The sequence below is a fragment of the Carassius auratus genome, chromosome 25 (assembly GCF_003368295.1).
Source record: "Carassius auratus strain Wakin chromosome 25, ASM336829v1, whole genome shotgun sequence".
NCBI classification, from domain to species: Eukaryota; Metazoa; Chordata; class Actinopteri; order Cypriniformes; family Cyprinidae; genus Carassius; species Carassius auratus.
The window spans coordinates 11,984,140-12,003,509 of record NC_039267.1 but is presented as its reverse complement, the minus strand read 5'-3'; the positions used below and the strand labels follow the sequence as shown (position 1 = coordinate 12,003,509).

General features: G+C 35.0%; 1 protein-coding gene across 9 annotated transcripts in view; it reads left to right on the top strand.

Annotated features, from left to right (window-relative positions):
* Positions 1–19,370, top strand: part of magi2b (membrane associated guanylate kinase, WW and PDZ domain containing 2b) — an 81,580-nt gene that overhangs the window by 37,329 nt on the left and 24,881 nt on the right. For 8 of the 9 annotated variants that reach the window (XM_026202642.1, XM_026202643.1, XM_026202645.1 and 5 more), the window contains 7 exons: positions 22–141; positions 2,489–2,704; positions 3,948–4,167; positions 7,365–7,444; positions 16,123–16,180; positions 16,317–16,438; positions 16,637–16,819. In XM_026202642.1, the coding sequence (XP_026058427.1) occupies positions 22–141; positions 2,489–2,704; positions 3,948–4,167; positions 7,365–7,444; positions 16,123–16,180; positions 16,317–16,438; positions 16,637–16,819 (999 nt within the window). The remainder of the gene's footprint in view (positions 1–21; positions 142–2,488; positions 2,705–3,947; positions 4,168–7,364; positions 7,445–16,122; positions 16,181–16,316; positions 16,439–16,636; positions 16,820–19,370) is intronic. The other variant, XM_026202646.1, reaches the window with a different exon arrangement.

Here is a 19,370-nt window from a genome sequence, read left to right as displayed (position 1 = left end):
TTTTATTTTTTTTGCCTGCAGGCACAACGAGACAGCCCAAAGAGGGGGAGGTCCCAGGTGTGGACTACAACTTTGTGAGCATTGAACGCTTTATGGAATTAGAGAAAAGTGGGGCTTTGTTAGAAAGTGGAACATACGAAGGTAAGTGAAAAACACTTTTAAACCTCTCACATCTCAATAAATCATTACCTCTCCAAATAAAAGCTTAGAAAACACCTGTTACGCTATTGTGGCCTGGAATATGAATTTTCGTAAATTTTCTCCATGTTACCACATGAAGGAGCGTGTATCTTTGACATTGAGCAGAGGTATTCAGAACGAGTGCAGTTCGTTCTCTTGAGAGCCGACACTGAGGTGTGTGGACTACTTTCAGACGCAGGTTTCTTTTCTCTTTATGAGGCGAGGAAGATCCTTCCCATGAATCTGTGAGGCACAGCATCATAACAGCTTCAGTGAGAGACAACTTAATGACAGACATTGAGATAAATGGCAGAGGAAGACAAATATGTAATATAGAATTTTTTTTTATGTTTCTTCATAAATCAGTGAAGAAAGTTGCTGTAACGATATGCAAATCTCCATATTCATCGGGAAGAAGGAGGCGGGAACCGGCGCACAATCAAAAACACTTTAATATCCAAAAATAAACACAAAACAGCGCGTCAGCCCCTCACGGGCGACTGACGCGCATAAATTAAAAGCAAACACATAAAATAATGTCCCAGGCCTGGTCCTCTCTCGTCCTTCACGGTCGTCACTCCAGCTTTATATCCTTCCATCTCCTACGTGGGACTCGATACTAGCGGTGGGGCTCAGGTGTAGCTCATCTCCAATCACTACACCTGGCCTCACTCCTCGTTCCCACGTCTCTCGGCCCCGCCCCACTCGCCACAGTTGCATTTTACAGCTTCAAAAAATTACATTTAATGGGAATCATATCAATTATTAGGGAATATTAGGGGCAGTCTCCCTTATTTTTAGATTAACTGTGCAGTCATCTAATACTCACTTAAATTTAATCTTAATAATTTGATAGAACCGTTTAATGTATCCTTTAGCCAGAACCTATATATATATATATATATATATATATATATATATATATATATATATATATATATATATATATATATATATACTGTTCATTCTAATATTGTGATGCCTTAATTCACTTCTAGCGTTTAAAAACTTTTTTTTTTAAACATTTTTACATTTAAGTCAGTGCCAATAGCCTCGTGGCAGCGCGCCAACATATAAAGCTGCTGCGCTATGGGCGTCCCGAGTTCGAATCCCAGCTCGTGGACGTTTCCTGACCCCGTACCTCGCTTACACTCCCATTTCACATCCTGTCAGTACTTACCTTCCTATCAAAATAAAGGCGAAAAGGCCAAAAATAAATCTTAAAAAATAATAACAATAATTAGTAACATGAAATTTTTTAAAGGTGGCAAAATTAACATTTAGCAGATACACTACTGCTCAAGTAGTTTTTGTAAAGAAATTAATACTTTTATTCAGCAAGGATACATTAAATTCATCAAAATATATTGACAATAAAGACACTAATAATGTTAAAAAAGATATTTGATTTTTTTTTACTTTATATTAATCAAACATTTCTGAAATAAATGTATCAAGGTTTTTCACTAAAATATTAAATGTTTTTAACATTGATAATCTTGAGTGGGAAAACAGCATGATACAATGATTTCTGAAGGATCATGTTACACTGAAGACTGAAGTAACGTTGCTGAAAATTAAATTTTGCATCACAGAAATAAATTACATATTAAATTATATTAAAACAGAAAACAGATATTTTAATTGATAATAAGTCTATTTCATAATATAAAACTTGTTTTTTTTTTCATCTGTATTTTCAATGATGAGCAAACAAGACTTTCTGCATGAAATAAGAAGAAAAATTGTGCATGCAAATATTTGTCCAATTAAATGCTCTCTAGAAGAGAATGAACCATCTGTCTCCGAGTTATAGCTAGCATGAAATCATGGTTCACATCAGCGCAGTAAAAGCTATTCAAGTTTTTAATTTGACAGGATATTTAAATAGAAGTCAGCACAGTGTATAGGTACTGTATATTGATTTTATAGATTCCTTGTGGTTTTGTTGGATTGAAGTTAGTCCACTCCTAGTCTATAATTCTGGGTCACAAGGTGTAATTTAAATGAATCGATGATCTTCACCTCTTCAGTTTCCATCCCCACAGACCTGCAAATGAATTCATAAAGCCTGTGCCGTAACCACACAGGAGCTCAGTTTTTAATCATTAAACAGATTTCCCTGGATGCACATGATTTCTTTTCAATCTCGAATGAAACGATTTAGTCGCCGGTGAACGAGGGTGCCGTAACGGCAAACATCACACAGGAAAAAATATTACTTCAAGTCAGACTTCACCTTTATGCATGCAAAGTAGTTGCTTGAGCAATTTTTCCTAGATTAAATCCCAAAATGTGTTGTTTCTAGATAACTTCTATGGCACGCCAAAGCCTCCTGCCGAACCCACGCCGATGCTGTTTAATGTGACGGACCAACTCTTACCCGGTGCCCGACCAAGTGCAGAGGGAAAAAGAAAGAGGAATAAGTCCGTCAGCAACATGGAGAAGGACAGCATTGAGCCACCAGAAGAGGAGGAGGAAGAGAGCCCAGTCATTAATGGCAACGGCATCGCCATCACACCAGGTTTCCACCTACCACTGTTACTGCGATAGTACTGACCCGCTTCGACTCATTTCTAATGAAAGATGTTTTCAGTTGTTACGTAACTCCAAGATGAGGTTTTGAATCATAATGAGCTGATGAGTTATACTGGTTAGGCTTTTTAGTAAGAATTAATTTTAACAGTAGTTACATTTCCATTCAAAGATGCGAGTTTAACTTATGCGCAAAACTGGAATATTGCGAATAAAACACAGTTTCCATCTAACGAGTCAAAGAGAACAAATTCATAACTTTCTGATAAACTGGTACTAAATATTACTAAAAACTGCTATAAAACTTCTATTATACTGAAAAGTAGTAGAAGCCACTTAATAAAAGACGAAAAGCGTCAGAGCGAGCAGACGAAACACAATAAATGCTGTCATTACTGTCATTGACAGTTTTTCGGGAACACAGTCGTGTCAGACAATTATACAGAAATACTTTGAGGACAGCAGATGTTGTGCAACAAGATCAGTTTTCCCATCCCAAATCGTACAAATTCACATGCCTGTTTCGATGCGCATGGTGAAATTTATTCAGTAAATGTGTTTCCATCATAGCTTCTGCACATTAAATAAAAAATTTATTCTACTCAATTGTGCGCATTTTTATAATTTTCGCGCATCTTTGCTGTTTCCAACCAATATTGCTGAATGTGCATAAAAATAGGTGGATGGCCTAAACTACTCTTAGGATAAAAATTATGGATGCCACAATTACGCAATTGTTCAAAGCAGTAATTTATCGTTCAAAGTCCACTTATGTTATTCTGCGTGCTTATGTGTTTTTTTCTTTCTACATGTTATCTTAAGGGTTTTTCCTATTATTTTAATTTTAGTTTTATTATGAAATTACAATACAATTCATATTTTTACTTTTTTATAATTTAAAGAAGAAACCAATCCGATGTATAGTTGACATTTAAAGCTTAATTCTATAGAAAAGCACAAAGTTTTTCAGTTAAGATGTTTCCAACTTTTTTATTTTCATATATGCATAAGGCATGCAGTTGCATCAATCAATGGTGAACATCATTCATTTTAAATGGTGATGATCGTAATTAATAGTCGCAATTACAATTTCAAGGGAATAATCATGAATTATGATTATTGTTATAATCATGTGGTCCTACTTTGTTTTCTGCACTCGTATCTCTTTGTACCATTCTTTAAGGCACTCTACTGTCAAACTAGGTCATGATTCATTTTATTTTCCCTCACAGAATCGAGCGAACACGAAGACAAGAGCACCGACGCTTCTGGAGATGTGCCTCTCCAGCCGTGCCCACCTGAGACCCCCACCCTCATCACCACAGATGCCCCTGAGGAGGAAGGAGACGCCCCCAAGTCCCCACAGGACTCCCAGGAGAATGACGAAATGGGCCCTTTGCCAGATAACTGGGAGATGGCCTACACTGAGAAAGGAGAAGTTTACTTCATAGAGTGAGTGAATTGCACTTCAAAGCACACTTCATAATGAGAGAGGTTTGAGCATATGGAACGCTACCTGTTGCAGTGTCCTATTTTAAAGATCGTTACAGATAGCTGAATTATTAATGTATGCAATACTGAGCTCATTCAGTACAGTATTGTACAGTAGCTAAAATTATCATTTTGTTTTTTTTATTCTTTTGATGGTATTCAGTTTAAGTAATTGCCTCTGAAATTTATTGAATTATGTAAAATAACTTAATATAAATAATTTGATTAATATATAAATATTAATTGTAAATTCATATTTTCATAATTTCAAACAAGTCAATTTGATTTAAAATATCAGTTACACTTTACACTCAGTTTTCATTTGTTAACATTAGTTAATTACATTAGTTAGCCTGAAGTACATAACACATTTATTCATCTTACTTTATGTGAATTTGAAACTTTACTAATGCATTTTCAAAATCAAAAATTGTATTGTTCATATTGTTTAATGCACCTGAGCTCATATGAACCAACATTGAACAGTTGTATTTTTATTAACTAATGTTAAGAAAGATTAATAAATGCTAATGAATAACAAATATATTACTCATTGTTAGTTAATGTTAGTTCATACTAGAGTTGGGTCCGAGTCCACCTTTGTCGAGTACGAGTCAAGACCAAGTCCACAAACATCGAGTCCAAGTCCGAGTCCGAGTCCAAAAGGGTCCGAGTTGGACTCAAGTCCGAGTTCTTAATGGCCGAGTCCGAGTCGAGTCCGCCCGAGTCCAGAAAGTAATTAAATTAAAAAAGATTATAAATTGGTATTGTTCATTTTTGCATTCTATTAATATTTTAACCTTTCAACACATTAAACCAATGGCAATATAAAAATGTAATAAAAAAAATACCACTGTTACATCTAGTCATTGCCATTGAACATTTTTATTTTATGTCAACAGAACTAGTTTCCTATCAAAAAAGGTTTCAAAGGTTTTATTGTATTACAAGTGCATGAAAATACAAATGAACCTATTTTATTATTGTATCACACTATATTGTCCTCCAGTTAAAGATGACATTTCAGTTATTTAATGCCTCTCCCCCACATTTGACAGAGGTAAAGTGCAGCCAATGAGGAGATCCTTAATGATGACATTATGAATTTCTTGTTGTCTTCGATTTGAGAACCGATGAACTGATGATACTGCGCATGTTTGTAATTTTTCAAGTATTTTGTTAAACATCGGAAAGTGTAATAAAACTATATAAAAAAAATAATTATATATATATATATATATATATATATATATATATATATATATATATATATATATATATATATATATATATATATACGTATTTTGTTAAGATAGGGGCTACATGTTTCTAATCTGTATATTGTAGATTATGTATGGGCCAAAGGGGTTTTCAGGGAAGTTGGACAATAATTAAGACTCTAAAGACTCCATGTTTAATATGAATAAGGGATGATTTATGAAATATCTGTACTGTATTTATAGTTAATGATGACAGATTCACAAACTGAGTTTGTAGTAAACAGAACATGGACACGAGTAGAGCAGCTGATGATACTGAACTGCAGCATGTGCCGGTGTCCTGACATTTTATCCTACCCTGTCAGATTTTCCTACCCGGGTTTTAAGCGATTCTCGTTCTCGAGTCAAGAACCGGTTGTATCAGTTTCCAGATCATCAGTACACTGAACCAAAAACCGTTTCTTTCGGACGCGTCCGATTCGAGAACCGAGGAGCTGATGAAACTGCGCATTCGTGATTCAGCATGAAGCCGACTGACTCACAGCGCGTCTGAACCGAACTGATTCTTTTGGTGATTGATTCTGAACTGATTTGGTGCTAATGTAATGAGTGCGGGTAAACCGAGGGCTTTAATGAAGGGCAATCTGACGAAACGTAAGTTCATTTAATAACAAATACATCGCAATGGATTATGTATCCGGTGAACTGTTTTTTTTTTCAACCGGTTTATTGAATCAAACCGTCCAAAAGAACCGGTTCGCGGAAAAGAATCGAACTTCCCATCACTAATCCACATTGATATCCAGGTGCGTGTGTTTCGTCTGCAAGCAGGAGACTTCTGCCTGCCGGTGTGGTGCAGTAAAATGACAGAAGGGGAGACGTTCATTAATTTATCATTTCAATTTTATGCTGGTTTTATTGTTACACATGACGTGGACTCGACTGTACTCGGAATATTTTCCGAGTCCAAAATGTTCAAGTCCGTGTCAAGTCCGAGTACAAATTCACCCGAGTGCGTGACAAGTCCGAGTTCTTTCAAAATTGGACTCGAGTCCGGACTCGAGTCCGAGTCCAAGTTCGAGTACCCCAACTCTAGTTCATACATTACATGAAATAATCTTAACTAATGTTAAATGATGTAAACATGTTAATGTTAACTTAACCTTTTTGCAAAGTTTTACCAAAATGTTTAATTCTAGAGGGATGAGATAACAAATATAAAATATTATTTTAATTTATATTTATATCAAATTAAGTGTATAATATAATATAGAATAATAACTGGTAATAAAAAGGCCTTATTAATTAATTTATTTATTTATTTTTAACCAAATTTAAAACATTTAAGACCACCGCGCAAGCAAAGCAGATTAAGATTTTTATCTTATAAATATTAACTGCTTTACAGAATTATTGAAACTTTTTAAATTCTAATGTCATTTTTGCTTTTGACATTTTAAATCTGCAATACTATTACAACATTTGTTTTAATATTCTTGTTTGAATAAATAATACGTGAATTTGTATTACATTTTTTTTATTTCGTTTTAAATAAAATTATTATTCAGTATATATAACTTGGTACCACTTTAGGGATGAACTGACACGTTGGATTTTGCTGAGCCATGAATGAAGATGATAAATTAATCACTAAAACTGTTTCTGCCAGAGTAGCTGAGAGAAGAGTGTTCTTAAGAGCAAGAGAGAGATGTTCGTCTCCCTCCCATCTGTCCTTAATGAGAAACAAGGGACTTATTAAAAAAGTATTGATTGTCTTTGTGTTAACTGGAAAAACCCCCAGCCACTGTGACTGAGGCCTTCTGGGATATCTGGGATATATTTCATAGTTAGGCTTGTACCAACATTTGCCTGACAAAACACACATAGAAGCGCTTTTGATTCGTATCATGGTAGCTAAACAATATTTTTTCTTTTCAGTCACAATACCAAAACGACGTCATGGCTCGACCCACGACTAGCAAAGAAAGCCAAGCCCCCAGAGGAGTGTGATGAAGATGGTGAGTGTTTGAGTGTGTTAACACATGTGTGAGTGTGTTGCTCTCTTTTACGCTTGGAGAAATTAGATGTCGTGACCTCTACCTGTATTTTCCCTCCGGAGATGTACATGTGAAAGATTGTAACATGAAATCCAAAGGGGAAGGTTTCCATTTTGTGGGTTTGTTAGTGATGTCAGAACACGATCAGAGTGTGCTTTGTTTTCATGAAATATCCAGAATGACAAACTATTAGATCTTGATGTTTGAAAATGTGTTTATTCAGCAGTGATGTATACATTTAGCTGTTTATCCGTGTTTATTTTTTTGTTCGTTCAACCATATGTCCAACCAGACATAAAGCCACTGATCTATAAAGCCATTCATTCATTCGTCCGTCACTTCGTTCATTCATTCATTCGTTCGTTTGTCCGTCCGTTCATTCGTTCGTTCGTTCGTTTGTTCATTCATCCATTCATTCATTCGTTCGTCTACTAAGCATCTATCCTCCATTTATTTGTTTGCTTGTTCAATCATTTGTTCAGTCATATAGCTAAGCCATCCATTCCTCCCATTTTTTTTTTTTTTATTCATCCATTAGGCCATTTGTCCTCTATTCATTCATTTACTTATTGATTTATTTGTTGTTTGTTCAGTCATCCATCCTCTGTTTGTTTGTTTAAATATCTCTCATCCATTCTTTTGTTTGCTTTTTTAATCATTTGTTTAGTCATACAGCCATCCATCTATCCATTCATCTATCCTTCGATCCTCTATTCATTTGTTTTGTTGATACACACGTCCTTAAGTATATATCCTCCATTAGTTTTCTTGTTCAGTTATTTAATTGTTCGATCATAAATGTATATACATATTTATCTTTAAAGCAGTCATCCCCTCTTCCATTCCAGTCATTCATTAGTTTATTTGTTCAGTCTTTCTCCATTGGTTTGTTAGTTTGTTCATTCGTTCATCCATTAAGCCACCTGTTCTCTATTCATTCATTCATTCGTATATTGCTTCATTTATGTATTTATTCCTTTGTTCATCCATCTTTTAGCTATCTATCTTCTATCATTCATTCTTTCATTTATTGATTCATTTGTTCATCCATTCATCCATCCATCATCATCTGTCCATTTGTTCATTCAGTCACAAATCCTTTTAAAATCTATACTCCATTCATTTCTTTATTCATTAATGTATTCATTTGATAAGAAAAGCTACAATAGCTATTTATTCCTTCATTTATCCTCCTTTCGATTCATTCATTATTTTTTTGTTCATACGTCCGTCCATAAAGCCATCTAATCTACATTCACACATCCATCCTTGTACCCTTCATGCATTCATTAATTTGTTCATTCATTCAACCATCCATCTATGCTTCCATAAATCCATCTAATCATTCATTCATTCATTCATTCATTCATTCATTCATCCATACATACATCTATGCTTCCATAAATCCATCTAATCATTCATTCATTCATTCATTCATTCATTCATTCATCCATCCATCCATCCATCTATGCTTCCATAAATCCATCTAATCATTCATTCATTCATTCATTCATTCATCCATCCATACATCTATGCTTCCATAAATCCATCTAATCATTCATTCATTCATCCATCCATCCATCCATCCATCTATGCTTCCATAAATCCATCTAATCATTCATTCATTCATCCATCCATCCATCCATCCATCTATGCTTCCATAAATCCATCTATTCATTCATTCATTCATTCATTCATTCATTCATTCATTCATCCATTCATTCATTCATCCATCCATACATACATCTATGCTTCCATAAATCCATCTAATCATTCATTCATTCATACATCTATAAAGCAGTCATTCATTAATTTATTTCTTTAGACTTTCTCCACTGGTCCATTAATCTTCTGTCCTCTATTCATTCATTCAATTTGCACATTAATTAAATTGTTCATTTATTCATTTGTTTGTTAATCCATTAATCTTCTATGCTATCTATTCTCTCTTCTGTTTTGTTTGTTCATTCAGTCACCAATTGTTTGAGGATCTATGCTCCATTCATTCATTCATTCATTTTACCAAAAAGCTATTTATTCCTTCCTTCATTCATCATCCTTTCCATTGATTCATTATTTTTTTGTTCATAAATGTACTCATAAAGCCATCTAACCAGCATTATTCTACTCTCCATCCATTCATTTATTTATTCATCCATTCATCCATCCATCCATCTATGATTCCATAAAGTCATCTATTAATTTTTACAGCCAACCATTATTTTGTTCATGTTTTTTTCTTCATCCACACTTGTCATATTACCTGTGCTCTAAAAACAGAGCACAAGTCAGCGTGATATATTCATCAGCTTGCTCAAAACCTGTATTTTTTTTTTGTTTCCTTCACAGCCAGACTGTTAAACATGCATGGTGACTCTGTGTTCCCAAATCTACCATCTTTGAAACCCTCTGTTGAATTAAAATGCAATTTAATGGGGCCAGAGAAATCAATATCTCTTTCCACAGGCCTTTTAATTCCTCTCAGTGACATGACTGCTAATCTCCCTCTCTGTAGCACGGCATAGATCTATTTATTTTGGGCTCGTCTGTGCAGCAACGTAAGCTTATACACATAATCATGATTGATTTCCATTATGTTCAATAATAACTGCTGCGAAGAAATCACTCAGTACACTGCAAATTTGATCCACGTCTGTCTTCAAAGTTCAGACGTGTACATGATTCAGAATTTACTTCAGATGTCTGTTAGCTTATGATCCTCATGGGGCGGCAAAGTTTTATCATAAATTCCCATCAAAGGTTAGATAAAAGATGATCGGTCCGTGTCTACCTAATTTTGCCGTCAAAATCAGTTCCTGGTGTAATTTAGATTGCCTGCCTTATAAATTTAGCAACAATGAAATAATTTTTCCATTGTTCTCACGCTCTAAAATTTACTCTGTGCTTGCTAATTAACCAGCCCTGCTTGTTGGTTTTGAGGCGCATCCGGCACATATGCACACTCTCATATTTACACTTGAGCATTGAATGCACTCAAATGTACATAAGCCACTCAGTGAATGAAAGAACCTGAAAAAGAGACTTCTCCCATAGTTGCCATGGCAACTGCAGATGGAGGACCATTGATTTAAGGAGGCTTGAGGAAATATATTTAAGGTGGTCTGGGTTAGATAATTGTCTTAAAACCTCGAAGGGTCCAAAAGATCCTAAATAAAAAACATATAGAATTTTCTTTAAAAATATGGATGTTTCCGAATTATTTTCCAAATATGGTAAATTATTAATCTGTTAAGACTGATAGAATTATATTTATTTTAAAAATTGCATCGATGAGTAGGTGATATATTTTCTATATTATTATTTATATTGTATTGATTATTAAAAAGTTAATTAAGCTTAGTTGATCTATTAAGCTTTATAGAAGCTAATAAAATTTGTTACATTTATGAATGAAAAGTTTTAACTTATTGGGGTACAAGGTTGCGAATGGTTGGAACGTTGAGTGTAATATTTGAAGTAATATTTTCAAACATTTTGAATATGATTATTTGTAATTTTTTTCTGGTTGTAGTACATTAAATAGAATATACCTCATATGTTAAATTCATAAAATTTTTAAATGTGGTTTGCAATATTGCGGTAATTTTCAGTATGTAATATATTCAAATATTTTATATATTATTTATTTGTTGTTTATAATTTATTTATTAAAACGGCTGCATTAGAGCATGACACCATATTCTGTTGTCAATATTTGTTGTTTTTTATAAATAATTTCCAACATAATTTTTTACATTTCTATTTTGCAATAATCTGCAGGAACTTTGAGTAAATGTTAATAAAATTATACATTTTTAGTTTTTAAAACATGTTGTTTCCACCTCCCTCTAAGTAACAAATATACATTATAAAGAGAAGTAATAAATATGACCTATTATATGTAAGATTAAATATTTAACATTTTGCTCCAATTTTCCGTACCAAGATATGTTCTTTAAAAGAAAACTACAGTTACTCAAGCCAAGGTTATGTCACACTTCTCACTTTTTTCTATTAAGAAAGTGTTGCCATCTGGTGTGTTACTCGCCTTTCTCTCTGAGTTAAAGCGGTTATGTGACACACATAAGAGGCTCGTCCTGTTTCCTCTTGGATAACAGCCTGGGAAAGGTTTGTTCTTAATGTAAACCCTTAATATGAGACTGGATTTGATTGTTAGGAGAAGGGTCAAGTGTTAGCGAATGCAGTTTAGCAGGTTGCTGTGTGTGTGTAGGAGGGAATTGATTGCTGTAACCCTCCTAGGGAGGTGCGAGAACCTCGTTGGTCGCCACACCTGCTCCTACCTCCTCCGGCCCAACGTTCTGTTCAGTGTAGCATCTATTCACTCAACTAATGATTATCTGAACACTGCATGGCTTCTTTTGCACAGTATAAGTAAAAAAACTGCTTTAAGGGCATGTCTGTAGACCCTCTTTATATGTGTCAATGTAGAGGCTGTAGACTTTTGTTTGCTTGTTTACTTGTTTTTTTACTTACAACCTACTTGTTTAACACACTAAAGTGTGTGTTAGGAAAAATGTTACAGCAAAAAATGTAAAAAAAAAAAAAAAAAAAAAATATATATATATATATATATATATATATATATATATATATATATTTTTTTTTTTTTTTTTTTTTTTTTTCAATTGCAGCATTGTCCATGTAAAATGCCCACTGTAATACCAGGATGTTCTCAATGGTTGCAGGGGCATTGTTTGGTGGTTGCTAGGATGTTTCTAAATGGTTTCTAGTGTATTCTGAATGTTGATGGTCATTTTATGTGACTGCTAGGGTGCTCTGTGAGGTTAATAAGTCCACCATTTAGGTCGTTCATCCAAAATAAATCAATGAATATTTAAAGCGATACATGTGTAAAACTTGCTGTTGAGGACGCACACAGTTAACTTCCGCTGGAGGGTTCGCAGACCGTGAATGGTGGATGGCTTACATATTGCGGCCTATAGAAACAGTCTCTAATGAGGCATCTACTTGTATGATTCTACTCTATGATTCTTACTTCTGTGGGGTTGCTAGGGGCATTGTTTGGAGGTTGCTATGGAGTTATGAGTGGTTGCTAGGGCGCTACAATAAGATTGCTAGGTGTTCTTACTTTTGAAGGTTTGCTAGGGCATTTTTTGAGAGTTTCTACAGAGTTCTGAGTGGTTGTTAGGGTATTACAATAACATGGATATGTGTTTTTACTACTGCAGGGTTGCTAGGGCATTGCTTGGGGTTGCCAGGGGCTTCTGAGGAGTTGCTTTGATATTGCTAGGTGGTTTCTAGGATATTCTGAATAGTTATAAGGTCATTTCAGGTGATTGCTACTGTGTTCTTTGTGACTAATTGGACATTAAATTGGTTTGGTGGTTGTTAGGGTGTTTAGAGTGGTTGCTTGAATGTTGCTAGATTGTTTCTAGGGTATTCTGACTGCTAGTGAGTTCATTTGATGTAATTATGGTGTTCTTTGTGGTTGATACAACATTTTGAGTTTACACTTTTAGGACATTGTTTGGTTGTTGTTAGTGTGTTCTGAGGGGTTGCTAGGGCATTGTTTTGTGGTTGTCAGGGAGTTCTTAGGGGTTGTTAGGACATTGTTTGATGGGTTACTTGGGTATAGTTTGATGGTTTTCAGGGAGTTCTAATTTGTGGTTGATGGGTAGTTCCTCAAGCAGTTTTTGGTGGTTGCTAGTATGTCCTGACTGGTTGCTTGGTTTCCAGGGTATTTTGAATGCTTGTGAGGTAATTTTATGTAATCACTATAGTGTTCTTGGCTGATAGGTCATTCTATGATGTTTGGTCATTGTTAGGGTGTTCAGAGAAGTTGCTAGTATGTTTCTAGATGGTTTCTAGGATATTCTGAATGATTGTGAGGTCATTTTGGGCAATTGTTACTGTGTTCTTGGTGATTGCTAGGATGTTGTTATGATGTTATGGTTGCTAGGGAGTTCTTAATGGTTACCAGGGCATAGTTGGATGGTTCTCAAGAAACTCTTATTGGTAGGTGCAAGGCAGTTCCTCAAGCATTGTTTGTTCATTGCTAGTATGTTCTGATTGGTTGCTCAGTTTCTAAGGTATTCTGAAAGTATGTATGGTCGTTTTAGGTGTGCTACAGTGTTCTTTGTGGTTGATATGACTTTCTATGAGTTTGCACTTCTAGGACATTGTTTGGTGGTTTGTTAGAGTGTTTGGAGTGGTTGCCAGGGCATTACAATAAAATTGCTAGGTGCTCTTACTTCTAAGGAGTTGCTCAGGCATAATTGGGCAGTTGCTTGAACATTGTTTGGTAGTTGTCAGGGAGTTCTGAGGGGTTGTTAGGGCATTGTTTTAGCGGTTGCTTGAGCATTGTTTGGTGGTTGTCAGGGAGTTCTTAGAGGTTGCTAGGGCATTGTTTGGTGGTTGCTTGAGCATTGATTGGTGGTTGTCAGGGAGTTCTTAGGGGTTGCTAGGGCATTGTTTGATGGTTGCTATGGTATTGCTTTATGTTTGTTAGGGAATTCTAAATGGTGTTTGCTAGGTAGTTCATCATGCATTGTTTAGTAATTGCTGTTGTGTTCTGACTGGTTGCTAGGAAGTTTCTAGGGCATTCAGAGTAATTGTAAGGCCGTTTCAGGTGATTGCTAGATGATTTTAAGACATTGTTTGGTTGTGGCTTGGTTATTCTGAATGATTACTAGGACATTGCTAGAACGTGGCTAGGTGTTGGTGTTCAAAATGGTTGCTAGGTTGCTATGAGTGGTTTTTAGGTAGTTCCTCAAGCACTGTTTGGTGGTTTAGCCTTGCGTTTGTGTGCGTGTGCGTGTATTGTGCACACCATTTATTCACACATGCATAGATGACTTCATCTGCATGTATATCTACATGTTTTGAAGAACGGTGGCAAAAACTGCAGCATGTCACATTGTCTATGTTTTTGATAATTACTGCGTGAGTTTGCGCATGTAGCCCATTTCTTCTTGATGTTTCAATAACGTCAAATTTGGCTGAAAAACAGCAGACACAGGAAAAAGCATCTTGAATGCCGCACGTGATGACAGCCCTTTGTTGTCATGGTGATTTCGCCAGACTTTTAATTTGTTTTGTGTCTCACAGGCGGATTGAATTGGATGAAAGTATGTTGGCTGTAACCTTCGGGCTGCCAGACTTCCCCTCACTTACCGCTGTGTGTCCTAATTAAGCTTTGTTTTACACACTGACTGCCAGCGTGAACGGCCGGCTGGATTGTTTGGGATACAGAGGCCAAATTCTGGCATGCGCAGGAAATGTGTTTTTAAAAGACGTCTAGACTGATTTGCACAGTGTATTATCATACACTGCAGGCATCCCTGGGGTTATTGATTTACTGGACTGGGCTTCAGTATAATGAAAAGTGTGAGGAATGTTTTCATGACATTGATGCTTCGTGACGTGCATTAAATAGCTAATTATAAGCTTGTTGCTTCTGAAGGTTTCATACCTTTCAACCATTGTCGTAATCATTTATGAATATGAAATTATGGTTATACTTCACTTGAAGCCTGATTAAATAATGCAATATCAAGGCAAGGAAATTTTATTTATATAGCACATGTAATAAACATTTCTAATTCCAGTTGCTTTACATAGGCATGATTAAAAAAAGAAAATTTTAAAATAATAAAATTTAACTTTATTTAAATTAGACTAAGCAAATAAAGAATATGAGAATAAAGGAATAAAAAATAAAATATCTAAATATCAAATATAAATATTGTTAAAAGAAATTAAGAAAAAATATATAGTTATATAACTATATTGTTGTGTGTGTATGCTCTATCGATCTATATTTCTCATTAATTTCAATAATCTCATTGTTATTTTAGCATTATTTCTATACTATTATAGTATTAATTTTTTTAATGACTATTTTGGTATTTTTAAGTTTTAATTTAATAATTTTAATAATTTAAAATTATAAAAATAAAAATATGAAAGCTCATAAAAATGTCAAAAGCCAATAACTTTTGTCATTTTTATTAGCTTCATGTTTTTATTTTTATAATTTTTGTAGTTTTATATATCAATTATATATGTTTTATATATAAATAAAAAAATTTTTTGTGTAATGTTCATTTATTTTTATTTCAGTTTTAGTTTTAGTAACAGTAGTATGTTTTAATAATAGTAGTATTTTGACATAAACATGTTGACAAAAAAAAAACATTTCTAAATTTTGTGTGGTATTTTATTTTATTTTATTTTTTACATTCCATTGCAGAAATCTTTTAAAATATTTTGGGTATTTGATATTAAATACATACATATGTATGTATTTAATGTTTTAATATTCATAATAGTTTATATTTTATACATATGTATTGTATGTATACTTAATTAGTCAATATTATGTACATGTGTGTATTTTTATTGTTTCTCTAAAACTGAAACAATTAAAATTTAAATGTGAAAATTTTAAACACACACACACACACACACACACATACACACATTTAAATGTCAGTTGTTTTTAAAACAAAACTATGCAGGGAAACAGAAAATAGAACCCAGACTGCATTAAATACACATGCAACAGGGATAAACAACATTTGCAACGAGGTGCCAACCATATTTTCTTTTTTTTCTTTTTCTTTGTTTTTTCTTTCTTTTTTTTTTTTTTTTTACAGAACTTCCATATGGCTGGGAGAAAATAGACGACCCTATTTATGGCAGTTACTATGTTGAGTAAGTTTTTCAGAATTTTTCTTTCAAATTTTAGTCGAATCTGACCCCGAAGCATCCGTGTCATGCTCTTCAATAAGCGTGCCGAGGGAGGGAGGGTCCCAGCATGATTTAAATATCTGCTCGTTCTGCCCCGCAGCCACATTAACAGAAGGACACAGTTTGAGAACCCCGTCCTAGAGGCCAAACGAAGGATGCAACAGCAACAGCAAATGCAAAGTCAAGGTCTATCGGCGCTGCCATTGCCCGCAATATATAGAGGTACTGCTTTTCTCTGTGGCCCATATTTCCATCTTCACCCAATTGGTTTTATTGGTGTTTCTCGGTTTCGGGTTGCTTAGGTGTGCCCTACTTTCACCTCACTTTAGCTTGACCGAAGCACCAAAGACCATGCAGTAGAGATGGCTGTGCGTTGTGCCGTGTATTCCTCTGATTGTTTATATGTGTTTGTCTTTACAGAAAAGCCTCCATTCACGAGGGACGCCACACAACTCAAAGGGACGTTTCTCACCACGGTGCTACAGAAGAGCAACATGGGATTCGGCTTCACCATCATTGGTGGGGACGAGCCGGACGAGTTCCTACAGGTCAAGAGCGTCATACCTGAGGGACCTGCAGCCCAAGATGGCAAGATGGACACAGGTGAGAAGGTCGAGGAAATCAAGACTTCAGGATATATGTTGTCTTCTTCTGTGTTCTTGTTCAGTGTTAATCTCTATGCTTGTATTCTAGCATTTTGGTCATTTAATGTAAATGAATGTAGTTGTTTTGATGTGAAGTTTTTAATATTCATATTAAAATATGTTTGCATATACACTGAACAAAATTATAAGTGCAACACTTTTGTTTTTGCTCCTATTTTTCATTAGCTGAACTCAAAGATCTAAGACTTTTTTCTATGTACACAAAAGACCCATTTCTCTCAAATATTATTTTACAAATCTGTCTAAATCTGTGTTAGTGAGCAATTCTCCTTTGCTGAGATAATCCATTTACCTCACAGGTTTGGCATATCAAGTAGAGCCCGACCGATATGGTTTTTTGGGGGCCGATGCCGATGCCGATATTAACTCGAAAAGAGCCGATTTATAAGCCGATATTTTGATTTTGAAAATAAACTGGATATTAGACCCATTTCCTATATACTGCACTTACACAACATTCAATAGCAAAATATCTGCCTGTTCTATGTATGTGGGCTGTATAAACCATTTTCCAGAAGAGATTATGTAAAAAAAAAAAAAAAGCCTTAGATTATAGTCTCAATGACTAAACAATTGCACATCAAAAGTATATATTTTTTAATGATAAAAAAAACAGCCTGATTTTAAACATTTAACACTTTTACTTTCTTCCAGTTGAAGCTGGTTTTAACAGTCTGTGTGTGTTCTGTAAATAAATTATAATACTAAAGTTAAAGTATTTGCAGAAGTAGTCCCACACTTTGCTGCTACAGCATGCCCTTTTTCAGCCATCTGTAGGGCAGAAAGAGACAGAGAAAGAATAAGCATGTGTATTAATAATATCACCATGTATCATTACTCGTGTCATCATTAGAATTAGAATTATAATAAACAGGGATCTCCTACATAGGCAAAAATGAGAAATATATATATATTTTATTTGTCAACCAATAGGTATTACCTATTACCTACTTCTATTTAACAATATTACAACATTTTCCTGTTATGTCTTTAAAGCTGCTTTGAAACAATCTGTAAAAAATAAAAATAAATAAAATAAAAAAAGCGCTTGTTCAGCTCACATTTATTTACATTTCCTATCTGGTTAATCATTTCTGACGCATCTAGTCGAAGCTGAATGGTTAACGTTAGTGTCATGAACACACCGCTGTCAATTTTGAGAAGAACCACCTTCAATCAAGTTAATAGCAAGCATTTAAGGGGCCTGCTAAAAAGGAAGCTATATTAGCGTTAGAATAACATAAGGCTGTAGCTATCGAATATTTTAGTAATCGAGTCTATGATAGGCTTTTGTACATTCTGCTGAACAACAGTCTTTAACTGGACTTTTATTTTGACGGGTTGGCGTACATTTACAGTTCTGTGTATGTGATGTGATGCTGCTTTTACTTAAATCAAACGGTCAAATGCTCATGAAGTGACTGTCAGAGCAGTTCTGGAGATGTTGTTCATGTGTTCACGTGATTATTTAGTGAGACAGCAGACGCTGAATTCACCGCGAGCTTAATGCGCTTACGTGTGTTTAATGAATGAAGAGGCGCTTCTGCGCCATTCATTAACAGAGACACGCAGAACATGCAGGATTCATATTTAAAAAGACTATTCCGGCTTAATACTTACAGATATTCGTCCATATCGTGATTTGATGTAAGTGCAATGACCTATTTTTAATGAATTCATTCAATAACATAACAGCTGTTGTTTTTTCGAGGCACGCTGAACATAACTTCTAGTCATTGCCCCCCTGCCACAGTTACCCGGTCATTATGTGGGAAACACTGCAGATATATTTAGAATAAGTTAAACGATAAAGTTATAGTTTGACCTCTTATTAACGTTCGCACTCTTCCACTGATAAACATGGTATTAGCTCTATGGCTAATCTAATATAGCAATGCATTAGCGGCTGTAAGTGATGTTACAGAATATTTATAAGTGATAATGATAGGACCGTTAGCTAGAACTACCACATCATTGTATATACAGTGTATGAACTAAATCATTTCACATGAAGAACGACAGACTCACCGTCAAAACAGAAAAAAAAATCTCCGTGGCTGGCTTGGCTGATCGCTTTCTTCGCTAGTGGATTTCTGGCGCTGTTGTCAACTCTGGAGCTGCAGAGCTCCCTCTGGTGGGTAAACTATGCAACACTCATAACATGAGTAAAGCATGAGACTGTTTCTCATCATTCATCGGCCGTTATAAACGCCGATGCCGATTTAAATGCAATAAGCTCATATCGGCCGATAATATCGGCCGGCCGATATATCGGTCGGGCTCTAATATCAAGATGCTGATTAGACAGCATGATTATTGCACAGGTGTTCCTTAGGCTTACCACAATAAAAGGCCACTCTAAAATGTGTAGTTTTGCTGTATTGGGGGGTCCGAAAACCAGTCAGTATCTGGTGTGACCACCATTTGCCTCACGCAGTGCAACACATCTCCTTCGCATAGAGTTGATCAGGTTGTTGATTGTGGCCTGT